The sequence below is a fragment of the Bicyclus anynana genome, chromosome 17 (assembly GCF_947172395.1).
Source record: "Bicyclus anynana chromosome 17, ilBicAnyn1.1, whole genome shotgun sequence".
NCBI classification, from domain to species: domain Eukaryota; kingdom Metazoa; phylum Arthropoda; class Insecta; order Lepidoptera; family Nymphalidae; genus Bicyclus; species Bicyclus anynana.
The window spans coordinates 8,530,277-8,548,034 of record NC_069099.1 but is presented as its reverse complement, the minus strand read 5'-3'; the positions used below and the strand labels follow the sequence as shown (position 1 = coordinate 8,548,034).

The 17,758-nt window shown below is 38.0% G+C and overlaps 2 protein-coding genes across 3 annotated transcripts in view; one reads left to right on the top strand and one right to left on the bottom strand.

Annotated features, from left to right (window-relative positions):
* LOC112052149 (elongation factor-like GTPase 1) overlaps nucleotides 1-17,758 on the bottom strand; it is a 183,484-nt gene that overhangs the window by 73,102 nt on the left and 92,624 nt on the right. The window contains exon 10 of one of the 2 annotated variants that reach the window (XM_052886670.1): nucleotides 7,815-8,380. The exons of the other annotated variant lie outside the window; for it this stretch is intronic. Within the exon in view, the coding sequence (XP_052742630.1) occupies nucleotides 8,376-8,380 (5 nt within the window). The 3' untranslated portion in view covers nucleotides 7,815-8,375. Of the gene's footprint in view, nucleotides 1-7,814; nucleotides 8,381-17,758 lie in introns of those variants that run through there. 2 annotated transcript variants of the gene reach the window in all.
* Nucleotides 15,043-17,758, top strand: part of LOC112052157 (uncharacterized) — an 87,568-nt gene continuing 84,852 nt past the window's right edge. The window contains exon 1 of the mRNA XM_052886672.1: nucleotides 15,043-15,911. Coding sequence (XP_052742632.1) covers nucleotides 15,102-15,911 — 810 coding nt within the window. The 5' untranslated portion in view covers nucleotides 15,043-15,101. The remainder of the gene's footprint in view (nucleotides 15,912-17,758) is intronic.

Genomic DNA, 17,758 nt, shown 5'->3' with positions numbered 1-17,758 from the left:
ATTAGCTCGTGACGAAGGGGAACGTTTCCCATTGGCTGCTCAAGTGATCAGGGAAGGCGTTTACATGGATGACATTTTATATTCATGTAACACGTACGAAGAAGCCTGTGCTCTGCAAGATCAGCTGTTAGGTATTTTTGAAAGTGGTCAATTTGTTTTAAAAAAGTGGGCAAGTAACAACGCCGAGTTATTACAACGCGTACCTACCGATCACAGGGAATGTCCGGTGAACTTTATAAAAGACGGTAATGAATGCAATGTTAAAGTGCTCGGTCTAACCTGGGTACCTTTGACAGATAATTTTATTTTTTCTATAAATAAAACGGATCCAGTTTTAACTAAACGTTCAGTTTTAAAACTGTTAGCTTCAATTTACGATCCTGTAGGTTTTATAGCCCCGTGCACTTTCTTAGCCAAATCCATCATGCAAGAGCTATGGAAATTAGGTATAGGGTGGGATGACCAACTACCACGCGAAATAGGCGAACGTTGGTCTTCGTACATAGCAGATCTGCCGCGCTTAGCCGAAATACCTATTGCCCGGCACATGTTGCAGTCCGGACAAACGGAATGCGAGTTGGTAGGTTTTTGCGACGCGTCGACGCGCGGGTACGCTGCTTGCTTGTACGTTATCTCTCGCGATGAGTTAGGTAACGTTAAGGTCTGCCTGGCAGCCGCAAAATCAAAGGTTGCGCCAGTTAAACCTTTGACTATCCCACGTCTAGAGCTCATGGGAGCTGTATTACTTAGCAAATTATTAAAATTCGTTTGTGATAATCTTACGCGAATCAATATAACTCGAATAATCGCTTTAACTGACTCGACAATCGTATTGTCGTGGCTTCACACTGAGGCGTATAAATTAAAAACGTTTGTTTGTAACCGTGTTACACAAATAACGGAGGTCGTACCTTCGCATCTATGGCGTCATGTTAATAGCGAAAATAATTTATCCGATATTTGTTCGCGAGGAGCGCTGCCGTCGCAACTTGTCGCGATGCGCTCGCGATGGCTAGATGGCGCTGATTGGTTATACCAGCCTATCAGTGAATGGCCTATTTCGATATTTATTCCGGATACGGAATCGAATCCTCCGGAATTAAAAATTTGTCAAACTTTATTTTCTGATAGATTAATTATTAATTCACCAACGGAAACAAGTACGGAATTTTATGAGGATCTTATAAAAAGATTTTCGTCATATACGAAATTACAAAGGGTCGTCGCATGGATTATTAGATGGCGTAACAAGCGACCCTCCTCTGTAAAATCAACTTGTTTAACTACTGACGAATTAACTGCAGCTCAAGAGTTACTGATCCGATTGGTACAAAAGGCTAGTTTTGCCGATGAAATAGATCGACTTTCAAAAAATATTAAGTTTATTCCTTCGCTTAAAAAGTTAGCGCCCTTTCTTGATTCCAGGGGCTTACTCAGGGTAGGGGGTCGTATCCCTCACTCAGAATTACCTTACAATGCGAAACATCCGTTTTTATTACCTAAGGATAGTTTATTTACTAGACTTTTAATTGAATATTTTCATAAAAAATATTTGCACGCTGGACCGCGGACGTTGCAAAGTATTATTTGCGAAAACTTTTGGATCTTATCCGCTCGTCGAGTAATTAGATCAGTGTTAGCTAAGTGTAAGGTGTGTTTCAAAAATAAACCGTCCCTCTTACAACCTGAAATGGCACCGCTGCCCCCAACTCGACTTGCACCTCATAAAGTGTTCCAATCTGTAGGTGTCGACCTAGGTGGACCTTTTCAAATTAAAGAGAGCTTGCGTAAAAATGCTAAAGTATCCAAATCGTATTTAGCCTTATTTATTTGCTTTTCTACCAAAGCCGTACATTTGGAACTTTTGTCATCTTTGACAGCTGAATGTTTCTTAAATTGCCTAGATAGAATGACCGCCCGCCGTGGTTTGTGTCAAACCTTGTATTCTGACCAAGGCTCGAATCTGAAAGCATCTAGCAAGTATTTAACGGAAGTTCAAAATTTTTTACGCAATAATGAAAGTATAACAGATGGATGCGCTCAAAGACAGATTTCGTGGAAATTTAATGTACCAAGCGCCCCCCATATGGGAGGTCTTTGGGAAGCAGGCATAAAAGCTGCTAAGTATCATTTAGTCCGTTGTGTTGGAGACAAGCCTTTAACGTTTGAAGAACTTAACACGATAATCTGTAAAGTTGAAGCCATTTTAAACTCGCGTCCTTTATGTCCGTTGCCAGCTAGCGACAGCGCCAGCGAATTTAATGTATTAACTGCTGGTCATTTTTTAATCGGGAAAAGCCTCACGGCCGTGCCGGAATATAATGTAGAAGAAGTCCCTATTACGCGACTGTCACGTTGGCAGTATCTTCAAAGAGCTTCTCAGTTATTCTGGAGAAGATGGAGCAAGGAATATTTAAATACCTTGCAACAAAGAGCCAAATGGTTCACGTCTAAGGGAAACCTTAACGTGGGCGACTTGGTTCTTATTAAAACCGATAATGCTCCACCATGTAATTGGCCATTAGGCAGGATTGAGGAACTGCATCCCGGTCCTGATGGCATTGTGCGCTGCGTAACGTTGCGCACACAGAAAAATAGGTTGCAACGACCTGTTAATAAATTAAGCCCATTACCTTATGTAAATTAATTTATATATTTATTTTGTATATTATAATCCTTTTGTATTATTAATGTATATAATTATATTTCGGTAGGGCTTATATTAATTTATGTATTTATTTTAATTTTATTTGTCTTTATTTGGCAATTTTTAGAAGGAAACCATTTTTTATATGGTTTCGGTAGGGGGTGTTCGATAATTATTAATCTGTAGTTGTTTTGATTTCTGCAATTGGTAATATTGAACCTACCGCCCGTCTGACGGCTTGCGATTGGCTAGTTTCGCCAATGCCGCCAACATTAATCGACGCACGCGTCGCCACCGTCGGCATAGTACGAAATCCACTCTGAATGCTAGCCGGTTCGTAACCGCCTCAGCTTGCTAGAATTCGAGAACTCTTTTACCGCTGTTTTCCGTGAAAACTGAACTTTGTACCACCCTGGGTGATGTTTTGTGCCGTGCATATAAAGGGATCCCGCCGCCAGTGAAGCATTGGACGTTCCAGCCATTTTTCTGCCGGTCAACTGGGTGAGTCAATTATTGGTAATTGCAGATTTCATCACAACTATAGGTATTGAACGCAACCCCTGAACCAGCAACATATATATAATATTACGGTCCTTCGATATACCCAACAGTATTGTTTTACCAAATTCCAAGTTCAGTAGTTTATATTAGCGATCCTCACAACGTGCCTTTTCATTTGACACGATGGAGTTGGTATATTTATTGCTAATCTCCCATCTGGCCCCCAACTACATATTTCGTCTATTCACGTCACACTCTGTCTTTAGGTCACAGGAATTGATCTGAGTAGGTACCAAATTTCTATACTTAATGTTTAATCTATTAAGTAGATTCGGTTCACTTATTTATTTGAACGGAACCCTGAAATTAAAAACAAGTTTTTTTTTTTATTTATAAATAATTATTTCAGTATAGCATATTCGGCGAATAGGTATCTACTTAGCTTATTTGGTAAGCTGACGTTACTTAACTTAAGGGAAATGTTTTTCATGTTATTTATACGTTGTTCGACTATTAACTACTAATATTGCATCGCTTTGGCTTCAGTATCAATCTAATTGACTGGTCGTGATTGGGATAGTCACGTTTGCGTCCAAGAAAGTTGCACAGAAAATAAATTGAACGACTTTGGTAAATGTCGCATCTATGCAACTAATTTGATGATTTTAGTAATAGCATAGCTATTAGACAATATAAAATTAACTCAAATAAAATTGAATATTCGCTTAATGTCTCAGTGTGGTACATAATTATTAATAGGTACGTATATATTGGTATAAATAAAAAATAATAAAATAAATTAATTAAAAAATGTCCAATACAATGTATATTAATATAATAGAGCTAAATAGTTAATTAATCGTAGTACCTACTTGTATCTCTGGAAGTACTGGTCCAAAGTTATGGCAAATCTACGTATAATGTTCAAATATTTATTTGTATATTTTAACGTTAACATCACTTTTTATAGTATTTTTTACTTTACGTTAGCAAATTAATTCCAACGATAAAGTTTTAAAATGCGAGTATGTATGTCTAGTCCATCTATAAAGAATAAGTTTTTCTGCATGATCTATGGCGTGGTGGCGTAGTGGCGTGCATATTGTTTTTAACTACGGTATGCACTATAAGAAGAAATTGGAAATTCTTTGTCCATCTATCTCAATAGCTCAACGGTAAGGGAGGCCGGACTCATCAGCGAAGGGTGGTGGTTCGATCCCCGCCCCATTGGTCTATTGTCGTACCCACTCCTAATACAGTCTTTCCCGACTAGTTGGAGGGGAATGGGAATATTGACCATATTTAAAAAAAAAAAGATATGGCAAATATTCTTTTAAAAAAAAAAAAAAAAAAAAAAAAAAAAAAAAAAAAAAAAAAAAAAAAAAAAAAAAAAAAAAAAAAAAAAAATATTGTACTAGCGGACGCCCACAACTGCGTCGACACTTTGACCCCCTTTATTTGGCCCTATCACAAAATCCGTTCTTAGCGGACACCTACTAACTATAAAGTACCTCCCTGCCAAATTACATCTAAATAAGTCAAGCGGTTTTGGAGATATCATGATGAATGACCTTTCGCATTTATATATTATGATTCTGTGGTCCAACATAGGTTTGTATTGAGCCCTTATTCCAGTGACCATATCATACATAAATGCCATTAACAAATGTTTCAGTTTAGTCACCATTTCACGTAGATTCTGATTTATGTGCAATAGGCAAACTCTCTTACTGCTCTCACTTGCGTTTGACCAACATACTCGACCTTGAATACGTACAAAACGCAGTTGCAAAAACCATTTCTATCCTATTCGAATTCCTTGTTTATGAATGAAATTATATTGCCTTTGGCACATACCAAAATGCTAATAACAAATGTTTTAGTTCACGTTTCACGTAGATTTTGTTCTGTATGCACTAGGCAAAGTTTCTTTCCTGCTCTCACTTGCATTTGACCAACATAATCGACCTTGAAAGTGGTCTCGTATGTTGAATACCGTATCGAGATCCTTTTACACATTCTTATTTCGTATCACGCCTTTTCTAACACACGATATTTACTTATTAGCTGACGCCGCGCGGTTTCACCCCCGTGGTTTCCATTCCCGTAGGAAGGCGGGGATAATATATAGCCTTACTGAAAGAATTTTTCAAATCGGACCGCTAGCTTTTCAGATTAGCGCGTTCAATCAATCAAACAAACAAACAAACTCTTCAGCTTTATACTAATAGTATGGCTAGTATGTTAAAACCATAAATAACTAAATTATTAGTTGCTATTTATTTTGTAGCTTTGACATACCAATTAAACACCTCAAGTTAACCAAGACAATACAATTTTAAATCATAAATAAAGTTAATGAATGCATATAAATAAAATTGCAGTGTCTATCTGCAATAGCAAAATACTCTGTGTTTTCTACTTACCACTCGTTTATCCTAATTTTACGTCTCATAAGAACCTTCGACAAAGAAATCAGTAAAGTAGTTCTTAAGTTACGGCGTGATCTAGGGAAATAGGTATTAATTTTCATTTTTATTAATTTTTATATACTATATTTCACAAAAGAAAAGCAATTACAAAGAAATTAATTGAAAACATAGTATACAAGTATGGTCTTATTGCATATAGCAATATCTGTCAGACATTAACCTTTAGATAAAAAAATTAATGAATTAACATGCGGAACAGTGCAAAAAATACGAATAATTACACACAAAAAGTATCTATAAAAATAAATAAATACATACACATCGTTAACATATATAATTTTATATAATACACTATATAATACAGGTGAACAAATCAAATATAAACAAAGGTTGTAACTGTAAATAATTCAATCGTTAGCGCAAATCGTACGTCCTATCGAAGTTTCACGAAAGCCACAGCTCCTAACTGTGCGAACAGTGTATTTTTAGGTTTTGCCTATATTAAGTACAGGCTTTAGCTATCCAAGAATAAAATACACAAGAAAATAATAAGTTGGTGGTTAGAGACACTGCCGTTACGTTCAACCAGTCAAGTTACGCCTACGCACTCTTCAAGGCGATTACGAGGCGCACAATCAATTTTCATCTTTCATCCGATCCTATTTTAATCCCTGAATACTTTATAGGGCTTTTAGCACAACGTCTTTGTACTTTATAACCGACTTCTAAAATGGAAAAGGTTTTATATATTCGAAATGTCTGTAAAGTTTTAAAATATTCGTGAAAATTGTTAGTTCGATTTTCTCGTAAGGCCGGCTCAACGGATTTGAAACGCGAAAACGAGCAATTTAGCAAAAAAAAGTGTTCTAGTTGGTGTTTTTTTATTCTCTGCCTGTCTGATTAAGCTAATATCTAAAACTACTAATCGAATTTATATGTTATACCGTACCGAACCCGTGCTTAAGAGAGCACGCAAAGCCTTCGTTTCCGGTTATGTATCTTTAACAATAGTAAACGTTTCAGAGTCGAATCGCGATGACGTATTGTTCCGAGACGGTCGCTAACTATCTATGAGCCTCATAAGAAGGCTTTAGAGTCACAGAACAAGCGATGGAACGACCCCCGCCAGGTGGACTGATAACATCAAGCGAGTCGCAGGGATTCACTGGAAGCAGGCGGCTCAGGATCGTGATGTTTTCAAGTCACTAAAAGAGGCCTATGTCCTGCAGGACGCCCATCTGCTGTTGATATGATGATGACATAATCGGAAATAAGTCTTAAGCCTGCTGACTCATGGTAGTCTAACTTCCATATCCTCTCTTCTACAAGGAACAAGGGTTGGCCCTGTAGTGCATCGTTAGATCTGGCTGATGATGATGATGGTTGAGAGTGATAATCGGCTTTATTTCATTATAACTATCTAAAGAATTTTCATCAGACAAAATCCGAAATAGTAAACAAAGTTGCATTAGCCAGAAATATATTTAATCAATAGGTAGGTTATAGATTACGAACTATACTTGAATGTAATCTTCAAGATTGCATTAAGACGACAACGAAAGTTGAAAATTTCCTGGTCGATTGGTCCCGGCAAGAGTTTTTCCTGGATCACACGCGTCACCCACGGAACTTATCATTACGCTATTGAGCGATAATTGCGTAATACCTTTGTTTGTGAGTGAAAGAAAGACCAAGATGAGGAGTAAAAGTGTTGACGCCAGTTCGCACCATTATCCCGAGCTTCGCCATTATTAAGTCCAGTTACTTCTGAACCGTGTTACCTGGAGTATCACATGCGAAACTGGATACGGGCCTAATGGAGATATAATCAAGCAAGTCATTAAACGCGAATATATAGATGTGTATTTGTGCACACTGAATCTAAGAAATCACGCGTAATAGGTGCTTTTAAATACGCAAATGCCGTTGCGTATCAAGATTGTTGATAGGTTCTTGACACATCGTAATGTGTAAGGTAGAGTTGTTCATCTTGTTTTTCAGGTCATAGTAGCCTGAGTACAGTGGTAGGTAATTCATTCACGAGAATGCAAAGTAAAATAAAATACATAACGAAACTTTCCGCATACATCTTTTATTCAAATCGCCCTTGATTGCGAACTCACTTGATGTAAGGTGGTGATGTAATATAAAATGAATGCAGGCTTCAATTCAATTCAATTCAATTTATTTATTTGCAATTGTACAGTTACATTAGCTGGTATACAATAAATGTTGAAATAGGTACATTATACAATTCGCCATATACTGGCATGCAAATTTCTTAAAACACTATCTAAAAATCACTAGTCAAAATTCATTCCATACTTCTGACGAATTTAGCAGCGAACTGCTGAATCTACGTAACTTAATAACGATAAACGAGAGTAATATATTTTTAACTTTTTAACCTTTAGTCATTGATACGAATGGCGCTAATGGCTAAATTTCCAAAACTAGCTTACTAACAAAAAAGTTGAATTTTGAAGTAAAATTTGAACCCGCGGTCGCGTTTCGCAGAAGCGAGCCTTTACGCACTGCGCTGACAGGTCTTTACTTCGCGGATTAGCAGACTTCACATACAAAGAGAATTTAGAAAATTCTCAGGTATGCAGGTTTCCTCACGATGTTTTTCGTCCACCGTTTGAGACACGTGATATTTAATTTAGTAGATGTATATCTTATTATTTATATATCATAGTAGAAAACTAGAAAATACCAGATTCGAGCCTACGCCCTACGAATCGAAGGCAGAAGTCAAATCCACTGGGCTGAAAATGAACTTGCTGCTCGTATATTCATCCTGCAAATTAAACAGAATTATGCAATGTTAATGTCTTTTCTGGTAGGATGGTAACTAAGTCATGGTCGATGTCTACTAGCATACCTATATAGTTATTTGTTCCTTTAATATCTTACTAAAGATATGTACTTTTCAAAGGCTATAGTACCTAACAACCCGATTTCTAACCCTTTTAAAAATTCACGAGTTTTACGGACGCAACCTTACCTTATCAGCCGATAGACGTCCACTGCTGGCCTATTGCATTGACTTATGGGCATGGACCAAGCACAACGATCTCGAGCCGCCAGCATCCAGCGGCTCCCTGCAAACCACTTGATATCCTCGGTCCACCTAGTGGCGAGTTCGACCAACAATGCGCTTTCCGGTGCGGGGTCGCCATTCCACCTTGGGACCCCAAAGTTAATCGGCCCTTTGCTATTTAACGTACTAAGCCAAAAACATATTCAGACTAAAATACACATGAACGGGTTTCCTAGGAGACAGTTTCAGTCTTCGCTACTGGTACTTTAACCCCTTTAATAACATTCTATGTTATACAAATACAATATTGTGAATAGTAACATCAGGCAGCTCCGCTGCCAAAGATCGTAGAAAATATGATTCAATCAAAAACTTATTATGGGTTTTCAATGCAAATGCGAACAGAGTAAGTTATAAATCGTCAATGGACAATCGGTTTGGTATCAAATTATGCGAAATGATGGTCCTGCAATTGATAGCCAATAAATTTAAATCTATTGTCAGTTGCTTTCTACTTGGGAATGTTAGGAAGACATAGATCGTACCTACGCATTTCATGACAGTATCCATTTAGTCGATTTAGTAAGAGCTGGATTTATCTTTACATTTATGTTCTTTTGGAGTTTTGTTCGTTATTACTTTTAGAAATTTATCTTCACTATACTTTTACATTGTATTACTTGATTGTCGCAGTGGGCTTTGTCTACTGCATCCTAAGTAGTGGGTTCGATTTCCACAATTATAAAATGTATGTTATGAACATGGATATTTTCTTTGACGAGTTGACTTCAATCTCACCTCATGGTAAGTGATAATGCAATCTAAGAATGAAAGGGGGTAACTAGTTAGAAGGTGGATGAAAATCCACACTTCTATCGGTTTCTAAACAATATCGTACCGGAACGCTAAATTGCTTAGCGGTACGTCTTTGTCGGTAGGGTAACTGGCCACGGCCGGAGCCTCCCACCAGTCAGATCTGGACCAATAAATAAACCTCAATCGGCACAGAAAGGGATCGAACCCAGGACCTCCGTCTTGTAACTCCATCGCTCATACCACTGCGCTACGGAGGCCGTCAAAAATTAATATTCATCAGTTGTCTTAGTAGGTACCCTTAACATAAGTTACATCTACTTATGGCTAGATAACTATATAAGATATGGCTACTTACTTAGGGCTAGATAAATAGAGGCGTTGTATGTAAAATATTTAATTATAAATTACATGGAAATTTTGTTTTAAAATTGTTTTGATACAAGAAACAAAACATTTTTTTTTTCCTTTAACTAAATGGATTGACTTTCCTTTAACTAATTGAAATATAAGTTGGTTAGTTTGCGCTAATGATAGTTCACTCAGTTTCAAAAGAAACAATTTAAATGAACAGAAAGTATGAAACAAAAGTCTTAAAGATTTACTCGATGACACAAAAAATGTACCTACCTATTTTAGCTTTCCAAAATTGTGATAATTGACGTGGCTTAGCAAAATTCACATAATAGCTCGAAGAATTTCCTCACACTTCCATCCGATTGTCTTTTCCTTATACTTTTATGTTCGAAAATTTTACGACAAAAAGCTCTTCGCATTGTTGTGAATTATAGAATTTCTCTTCATGAATTTACTATGAGAAGAGTGAAATTCACATTTGAGCCGAACGGAGGTAAATAATTTCGTCAGAACGTTCGAGGTCAAAGGCTCATTATTATTAAATTTTCCCGATTGTATTCGAATGTGTAAATGTTCGAATATGTTTATTTAGCTTAATATTCAACTATTATAATGAAACGACTGACCTAACATGAATTTGGCGAAATATACACGATTAGTTCCAGGCTGTTCGATTTGCATTCTCTATCATATGCTTACTCGTGTTCATTCGAAAGTAAGAAATTAGCAAAGATCGTATCTATATATACCTATTTTTGATGTGAAACATCACATATAGCCGCACGTAAAACCGATTTCTGGCGTGGCGATGAATGCCGTGGCGACGCGTCGCCACGCTATATGATGGTATATATAAACACTCTATATGCAGTAGTGTGAACGGTGTGGCGACGCGTCGCCATGCGCAATCGACTGTGCGATTCTCTCCCACTCGATCCGACGTCAAGCTATCTCTCTCGCTACACTGAGCTCGGATACCTATCTATACTAATATTATAAGAGTTTATTTGTTTGTTTGATTGAACGCGCTAATCTCTACGCGCTAAAAATTCTTTCAGTGTTAGATAGCCTATTTATCGAGGAAGGCTATAGGCTATATCTTATCCCCGTATTCCTACGGGAACGGGAACCACGCGGGTGAAACCGCAGGGTGTCAGCTAGTAGTGTATACTCCGTAGTGTATACAGTGTTGTATACATAGCCTGTGTTTTACTTAAAAAAAAAAAATCCGATAATAAAATGTCTGACCGTGATAATTTAGAGAGTGAGATGTCTCACATCTGTCAGACGTCCCGTGACGGCTCACATTTTTTTTATGTCGGGAAATCCTCTCGCAACGGGGAGACAAGAAGGTTATGTCGGACTTCAACCGACTAAAGACACAACGGCCACGGCGTTTCGACTCGTCGCTAGATGACTGGGCTTAGGTACATAAGCTACCGAAATGAATTTAATCCACCCTGTGAATCAAAGACACTTATAAAGCAAGGCATCTCAACCTGCACCAGAAATCGTTTTTCATCGAAAATTCTAGATTTCTAATTTTCCTTCACATTATCATCGCTTATAGTCAATACTATTGATGGTTAACTACCATATTTAATGTGAAATTGGAGTAAATTTCTCTTAAAACGTCTCATATTTTGTACCGAATCGCTGAATCAACGCAATCATTTGATATTATAGCCCGAGAGACTGCGATAGTCAGACATACCTTCATCATTATCAACCCATATTCGGCTCACTGCTAAGCTCGAGCTCCTTTCAGAATGAGAGGGGCTAGGCCAAGTCCACCACGCTGGCCCAATTCGGATTGGCAGACGTAGAAAATTAAGAAAAAATCTCAGGTAGGTATGCAGGTTCCTTCACCGTTTGAGACACGTGATATTTAATTCTTACGCGGTATTTTTCGAAAGTTTGCCGCGAAGCTATGTGACTGGCGACTGGGGACATGATTACCCATGTTCATCATCATAATTAACAACCCATATTCGGCTCATTGTTGAGCACGAGTCTCCTATCAGAATCAGACGTTAGGATTTGCAGACGTAGAGAATTAAAAAAAAATCTCAGGTATGCAGGTATCCTCACGATGCTAATCCCTCACCGTTCGAGACACGTGATATTTAATTTCTTAAAATGCACCTACTAATATTATGCCTAGGATAATATAAAAAAAATACGCTTTATACTTGAACGGTTGAAGGTCTGAACCTTTGAAACTTGCTATCTTTGAAAGCCACTTCAGTCCAAACTTCATAATTGGGCGACCGTACTTACTATGGTAGCTGACAAAGATTCGGCCTTACTAAAATGAGGCATGTCTGGGTATCACAGGCTCTCAGTCCATTATACTGTGTCCCAGCTATTAGATGCTAAGTATAAAGTTTTTACGAAATTGGTCATTACGCATTTGAGTACACTTACGGTTTGTTTCATTATGACTTTATTATTGATACCCGTTAGAATGCTCGCGTCGTGGATTCAATTTCCTTTTATAACTAAGTAAATAATAGCTCACATTTAGAACTGTGATCGCCTGGAGCGGTAATTAGCCCCGAACAAATCTACCATACCTATTAAACTTTACAGCGTGACTGAGTTCCAAAAGAATCCGTGTGTGACTGTGCTTTGGACAAGGCCGTGTGTGTGTGTGTTTAAAAATATAGATGTTCTATTGTATGATGACAGTTTTGCTGTAGTTGTAGTAGTACAGACAGATGTTACACAGATAGATGCTAAGGTTGTTACATTTTTGGATATTTGTTTATCGAATTCACATGTCACGCGCCTCATTCTTTTTAGTTATTCTAATATTAGTGCGCTAACCTTAGTAACTACACATTCGTATTGAATTTTTTTTTTGCATTGAATAGTCCATTTATCGAGGATCCACTCTACAACCAATAGAAGCAGAGCGTCAATGAAAAATGAGGAACCGTGCGTGCGTGAAGGCTGATGATGAACTGTTTCATTTCTTACTTACTGTCTTTTCCACCAGACACCCTATTGTTTATACTGTACCTATCATAGGTAGGTACAGAAAAGAAAATAGAGTGTTTGTCACCTTGAACATACTATTTTTTATAAAAAAACACGCACTTTAGCTACAATATTTTTGTTTTTTGAAAATATATAGAAAAGGAGAGAAATCAAATAAAGAATCATCTGAAGAAATCTTGTTAAATGCATTCCGCTTACACAATTTTGGGCATAACATGCTAAAAACATCGCTGAGGAGAAAACATAAATGAGATCACATATACCTACCTACTCCTACATACCTCTCTTTTAGAAATTATCTTTCTCAAATTTTGGCAATCCATGAATTTATAATGGTATGTTCGGTTATAAGCTAATTTATTTTACTTATCTAATATATTCTAAATTCGTAAGTTATTTGATTTTTTTATTATTATACATATCATCATCATATCAGCCGATGGACGTCCACTGCAGGGCATAGGCCTTTTGTAGGGACTTCCAAACATCACGATACTGAGCCACCAGCGAATCCCTGCGACTCGCTTGATGTTGTCAGTACACCTAGGGGGACGACCAACACTGCGCTTTCCGGTGCGGGATCGCCAATCCAGCACCTTGGGCCCCCAACGTCCATCGGCTCTTCGAACTGTGGCCTGCCCATTGCCACTTCAGCTTCGCGACTCGCTGAGCTATGGCAATTTGGTTCGTCTGCGGATCTTCTCATTTCAGATTCGATCACGCAGAGAAATCCCAAGCATAGCTCGCTCCATCGCCCGCTGAGTGACTTTAAGCCTTCTAATAAAGCCCATAGTTAGCGACCAAGTACAAGACCAAGATGTAGAGTAACCTACAAATAGGTAAACCTGACGTTTGAAAAGTGCATACTATCTAAGTCTACTTTTCTTCCTTGAGGAAGAAATAAACCCTCCGGATTCATGTCTGTCGACAGGGCATGCACGGAATAAAACAACCTCCTTTGTATTTCGAGGATGGTACCGCAATGCATAAATTACTTCATGCCCTTCTCTTGATAATTTTCTCTCTTCCTCTTCACATATTTTTCTCTAAATCACTCTTCTCATTGTCTCTCTTATCATTTGTGTGCATGCGTGCCAATTTTAGCTACTTAGTATATGCGTTATCAAATTTTGATTTGAAGTCTACTTCAATGAAATTAATTTTGTAAGTAGGCTTTGGAGTAGGAGTCTAGGCCATTACTTAGTCTTGATCCAAACAGCGCGTGGTGGAATCTGAACTTAACAAATATAAAGGGGTATCACAAATAGAGCGTGCAAAAATGATTATCACGGCTTGCGGTGCTGTTTAATTTTCTCTCAATTTTAAGCTTCAGACGTGTTTTGGGACTTATCGCGAGCAATTTGTCTACGCCTATATTTGGATAACGGTAACTGCTAACAGTGATAGCCCAGTGGGTATGACCTTTTCCTCAGATTCCGGATGGCGTAGGTTCGAATCCGGTCCGGGGCATGCACCTCCAATTTTTCAGTTATGTGTATTTTTAGAAATTAAATATCAAGTGTCTCAAACGGTGAAGGAAAAACATCGTTAGGAAACTTACTTACCTAAGAATTTTCTTAATTATCTACGTGTGTGAAGTCTGCCCATATGCATTGGGCCAGCGTGGTGGACTATTGGTTTAACCCCTCTCATTCTGAGAGGAGACTCGTGCTCAGCAGTGTTAGATATATTACAGTATATAATTGTAATTAGCATAGATTTAATTTCAAACTTATCAAATCAAGATTAAATAAAAAATTTGATCTTCTCGCATTTGAAAGATTTAGTTCAAAATAAAAAGATAGACCTGTTCTACGAGAACATTATCTTTTATCTTTAGAAGTGAAGGTGTTTTATCCATTGAACTGTGCTTTTTGATATTTTTGATATATTATTAAAAAGTTTCCAGAAGTCCAGAGATTACCTCGTACAACCTCAAAAATTTTACCTCTTTATAATATCAAGTATAAGTAAGTATTCAGTATAGATAAATGCAGGTAAGCATTATGCCATTATGAATATGTTAGGTATTAATGTCATTACGGATATTGAATATTACGAGGCACGTTCGCGTACTTATACCCAATATGCAGTTAAAATCGCGCGCTAGCGAATCTTGAGCATGTTTAAATTCATACGGCCGCATACAACTTTCCTCGCATTATATCCCTGCAGGCTGCATCGCGACCCTACGGGCTGCACTGCGAGTGGGTGAGCGGTGGTAGGTCGGCGATGGGCCGGTGGTTCGCATCGCGTGCGCAGTCCCGCTCCGATCGTCTCAGCGGCCGCACGCTCACGCCGCGCCATGACTCGCACATTGTTCGTTTTTTTAGCGCTCGCCGCCCTCGCTCTCGCCTCCGCCGACTCGCCCCGACCCCGCCTCATCGACTTCAACCCCTGGTCCTGGCTACCCAACAACCGGAACAAGTCCCCGTCCATCATGGACTATTTCTTTCCCCCGTCCAGAACCCCCAAACAGTCCAATTTAGACCCGCCCGCTGACAGACAACCCCCTACTCTACAGACTACTATAGACGATACACAGACTATGACGACCCTCCAAGAACGAGAGCGTCCCACGACACTAGCCCGAAAATCCCACAACAAAATCAAAACAACCCCCGCCGTCCGTCCGACCGCGTCCACGCCACCGAAAACGAAAAAATCCACGCATAAAATTGTCGCAACCGACACGACCGTTGAGGCGAAAACTACACAAACATCGAAAACAGAAACAATGCCGCCGACTACGAACATTGTAACCACTACGGTTAAGCCGCCGAAACGTTACACTATAAGGCCAGTGCGTACTACGGAGACTCCGACACTCCAAGACACGGAATCTACGGTTAATACGAATAGCGACAGCACAGAGACAGTAGCAGGGATCGACACATCCGGCACGACATCTGATGTTACCAAGGATACTGCTCAGACTCTCACGACTGTTGTGGAGACGAGGCCCACCGATGGCACCGCCAGCACTGGCGAAGAGTCCACGACGTTGACTGACAGCACCGTGACGGAGCCGGCCGACAGTCGCGAGGGCTACCTACCATTGCGAGACAAGCCACAGCAAAATCACGTCAAGATCAACGAGCAGACAAATAAAGAGGTCAGTAACTTGAAAGATTATCGAGCATTACTTTAACTCCGTTACAGTCTAATAGGCAAAATATTTCCGTTTTCACCGGCAGATGCATTTCGACTTGAAACTGTCGATTTTGAAAAACAATTTCAGCGAACAAATTACTTTTTTTAAATCTATGCGTAAGTGTAACAGTGCGTGAACAAAGTTCATCCATTGTGCTCGTAGAGAAAGGTTGCGAAGATTGCATTAATCGATCCGAATTCCCACATTAACATTGCAAATTAGATGTAGTATATTAATTAAATGCAAAAACGTGTTAGACCGATGAGGTGAACATAATTGGAATTTAATATTGGATGAGCAATTAATCTGTAATTTAATTAATATTCATGATTAAAGACAACTCCAGAAGCTCAAGATTACAAGTAACCCTAACATAAACTTTACGCTTGATTGGAGGGGAAAGGGAAATATTAATAGAGAAATCGTAATTAATATTCTTTTTAAGAAGCTGCCAAACATTTCCAGTAATTTATTAAGATGAACGGTTTTAAATACTTTACGTCGACGAAAATAGCTTGCTCTTGTATTTCTATACCCTTAAGCCATTGTGTCGTTCATCAATATGAAAAAGTATTGTTACAGCTAATGACTCGAGTCAAATAAACTTTCTCGAAAAAAAAATCACTTACAAGACACCACATCTAAATTTTAAAACCCATTGAAGTCTTATACTATCCATCATACATAGTCCATTATTATCAAACAATACAAAAACTTCAATAGAATCCATTAGGAATATTCAAAAAATAAAAAAGGAAGCAAGGGCCGAGTAAAATACTACATTACATTCAGTCGTTAAGCGCACTAGCAAGCTACTTTGTGCAAATACCATGCAGTGTTGTAAGAAAAGTTAATTTCATGGTTTACGAGGGAAACGATAGAATTATTATTTGTTTCGATCTTACTGTCATTATAGACATTGAAATACATACGATTGAATGTTAACTCAAAAAAATATATATATATATATTTCCCCGACATTTTACGTTAGAGAATGTATTTTTTTTTTAACTTCATTCCCGTTTCCATTTCCATTTCCTGTTCTATTTGTGTGAAGGAATGAGTTTTTTTTGAAATTTTTAATACATGTATGGAAATATCTGTCACGATTCAGTGGTTTTCACAAATTTTCGCTTTTGTTATATTACTAGGATGTTTAAGATTAGGCAATGAAAGCCTTAAAATAAACTGTAAACGTACTAAAAAGATATATCGACTTTTACTTATCCACATATAGAATGGAATTTCAACTTGTAACTTTAAAGTCGACAAACCAGAGCTTTTTTTAGTTTCTAGTTGGTTATTTTGTAAACGATTGAAGATGGAATCTAAAGCCAAAGATAGAACAAAGAATACATTAAAATAGATCGGAACTTCACCTAGGCGATATCTTTTGCCTTGGCCGATCAGCCCTATACAGGGAATAGTTAATAATACGATAGAAAAACCAGTTCTGGTTATTTTAATCTCGGAATTATACAGCTCGGCTGAAGATTCAGGTGAATGAAATCGTATCTGATCGGTTGTTCTAATTTATAATTGCGTTAGGCGTATTAATTGCAATTAAGTAATAACCTGGTTTTTCTCAATTGGAAATGTTGAAATCATGGAAATTATGCAAAAAAGAATCTAATCACGTGGAAGGCGGTATACTTTCTTCTCATTAGCTACTTGCGGTCACAAATGCGGTATTCGCAAATCTTCAATATAAAAAGCTTATTATAAGAAATATCTATATCTCTCTTAACTTTCTCTTCACGTCTTCAATTTCAAAAATATTAAAATTTAAGTGATATGTATAATTGAAA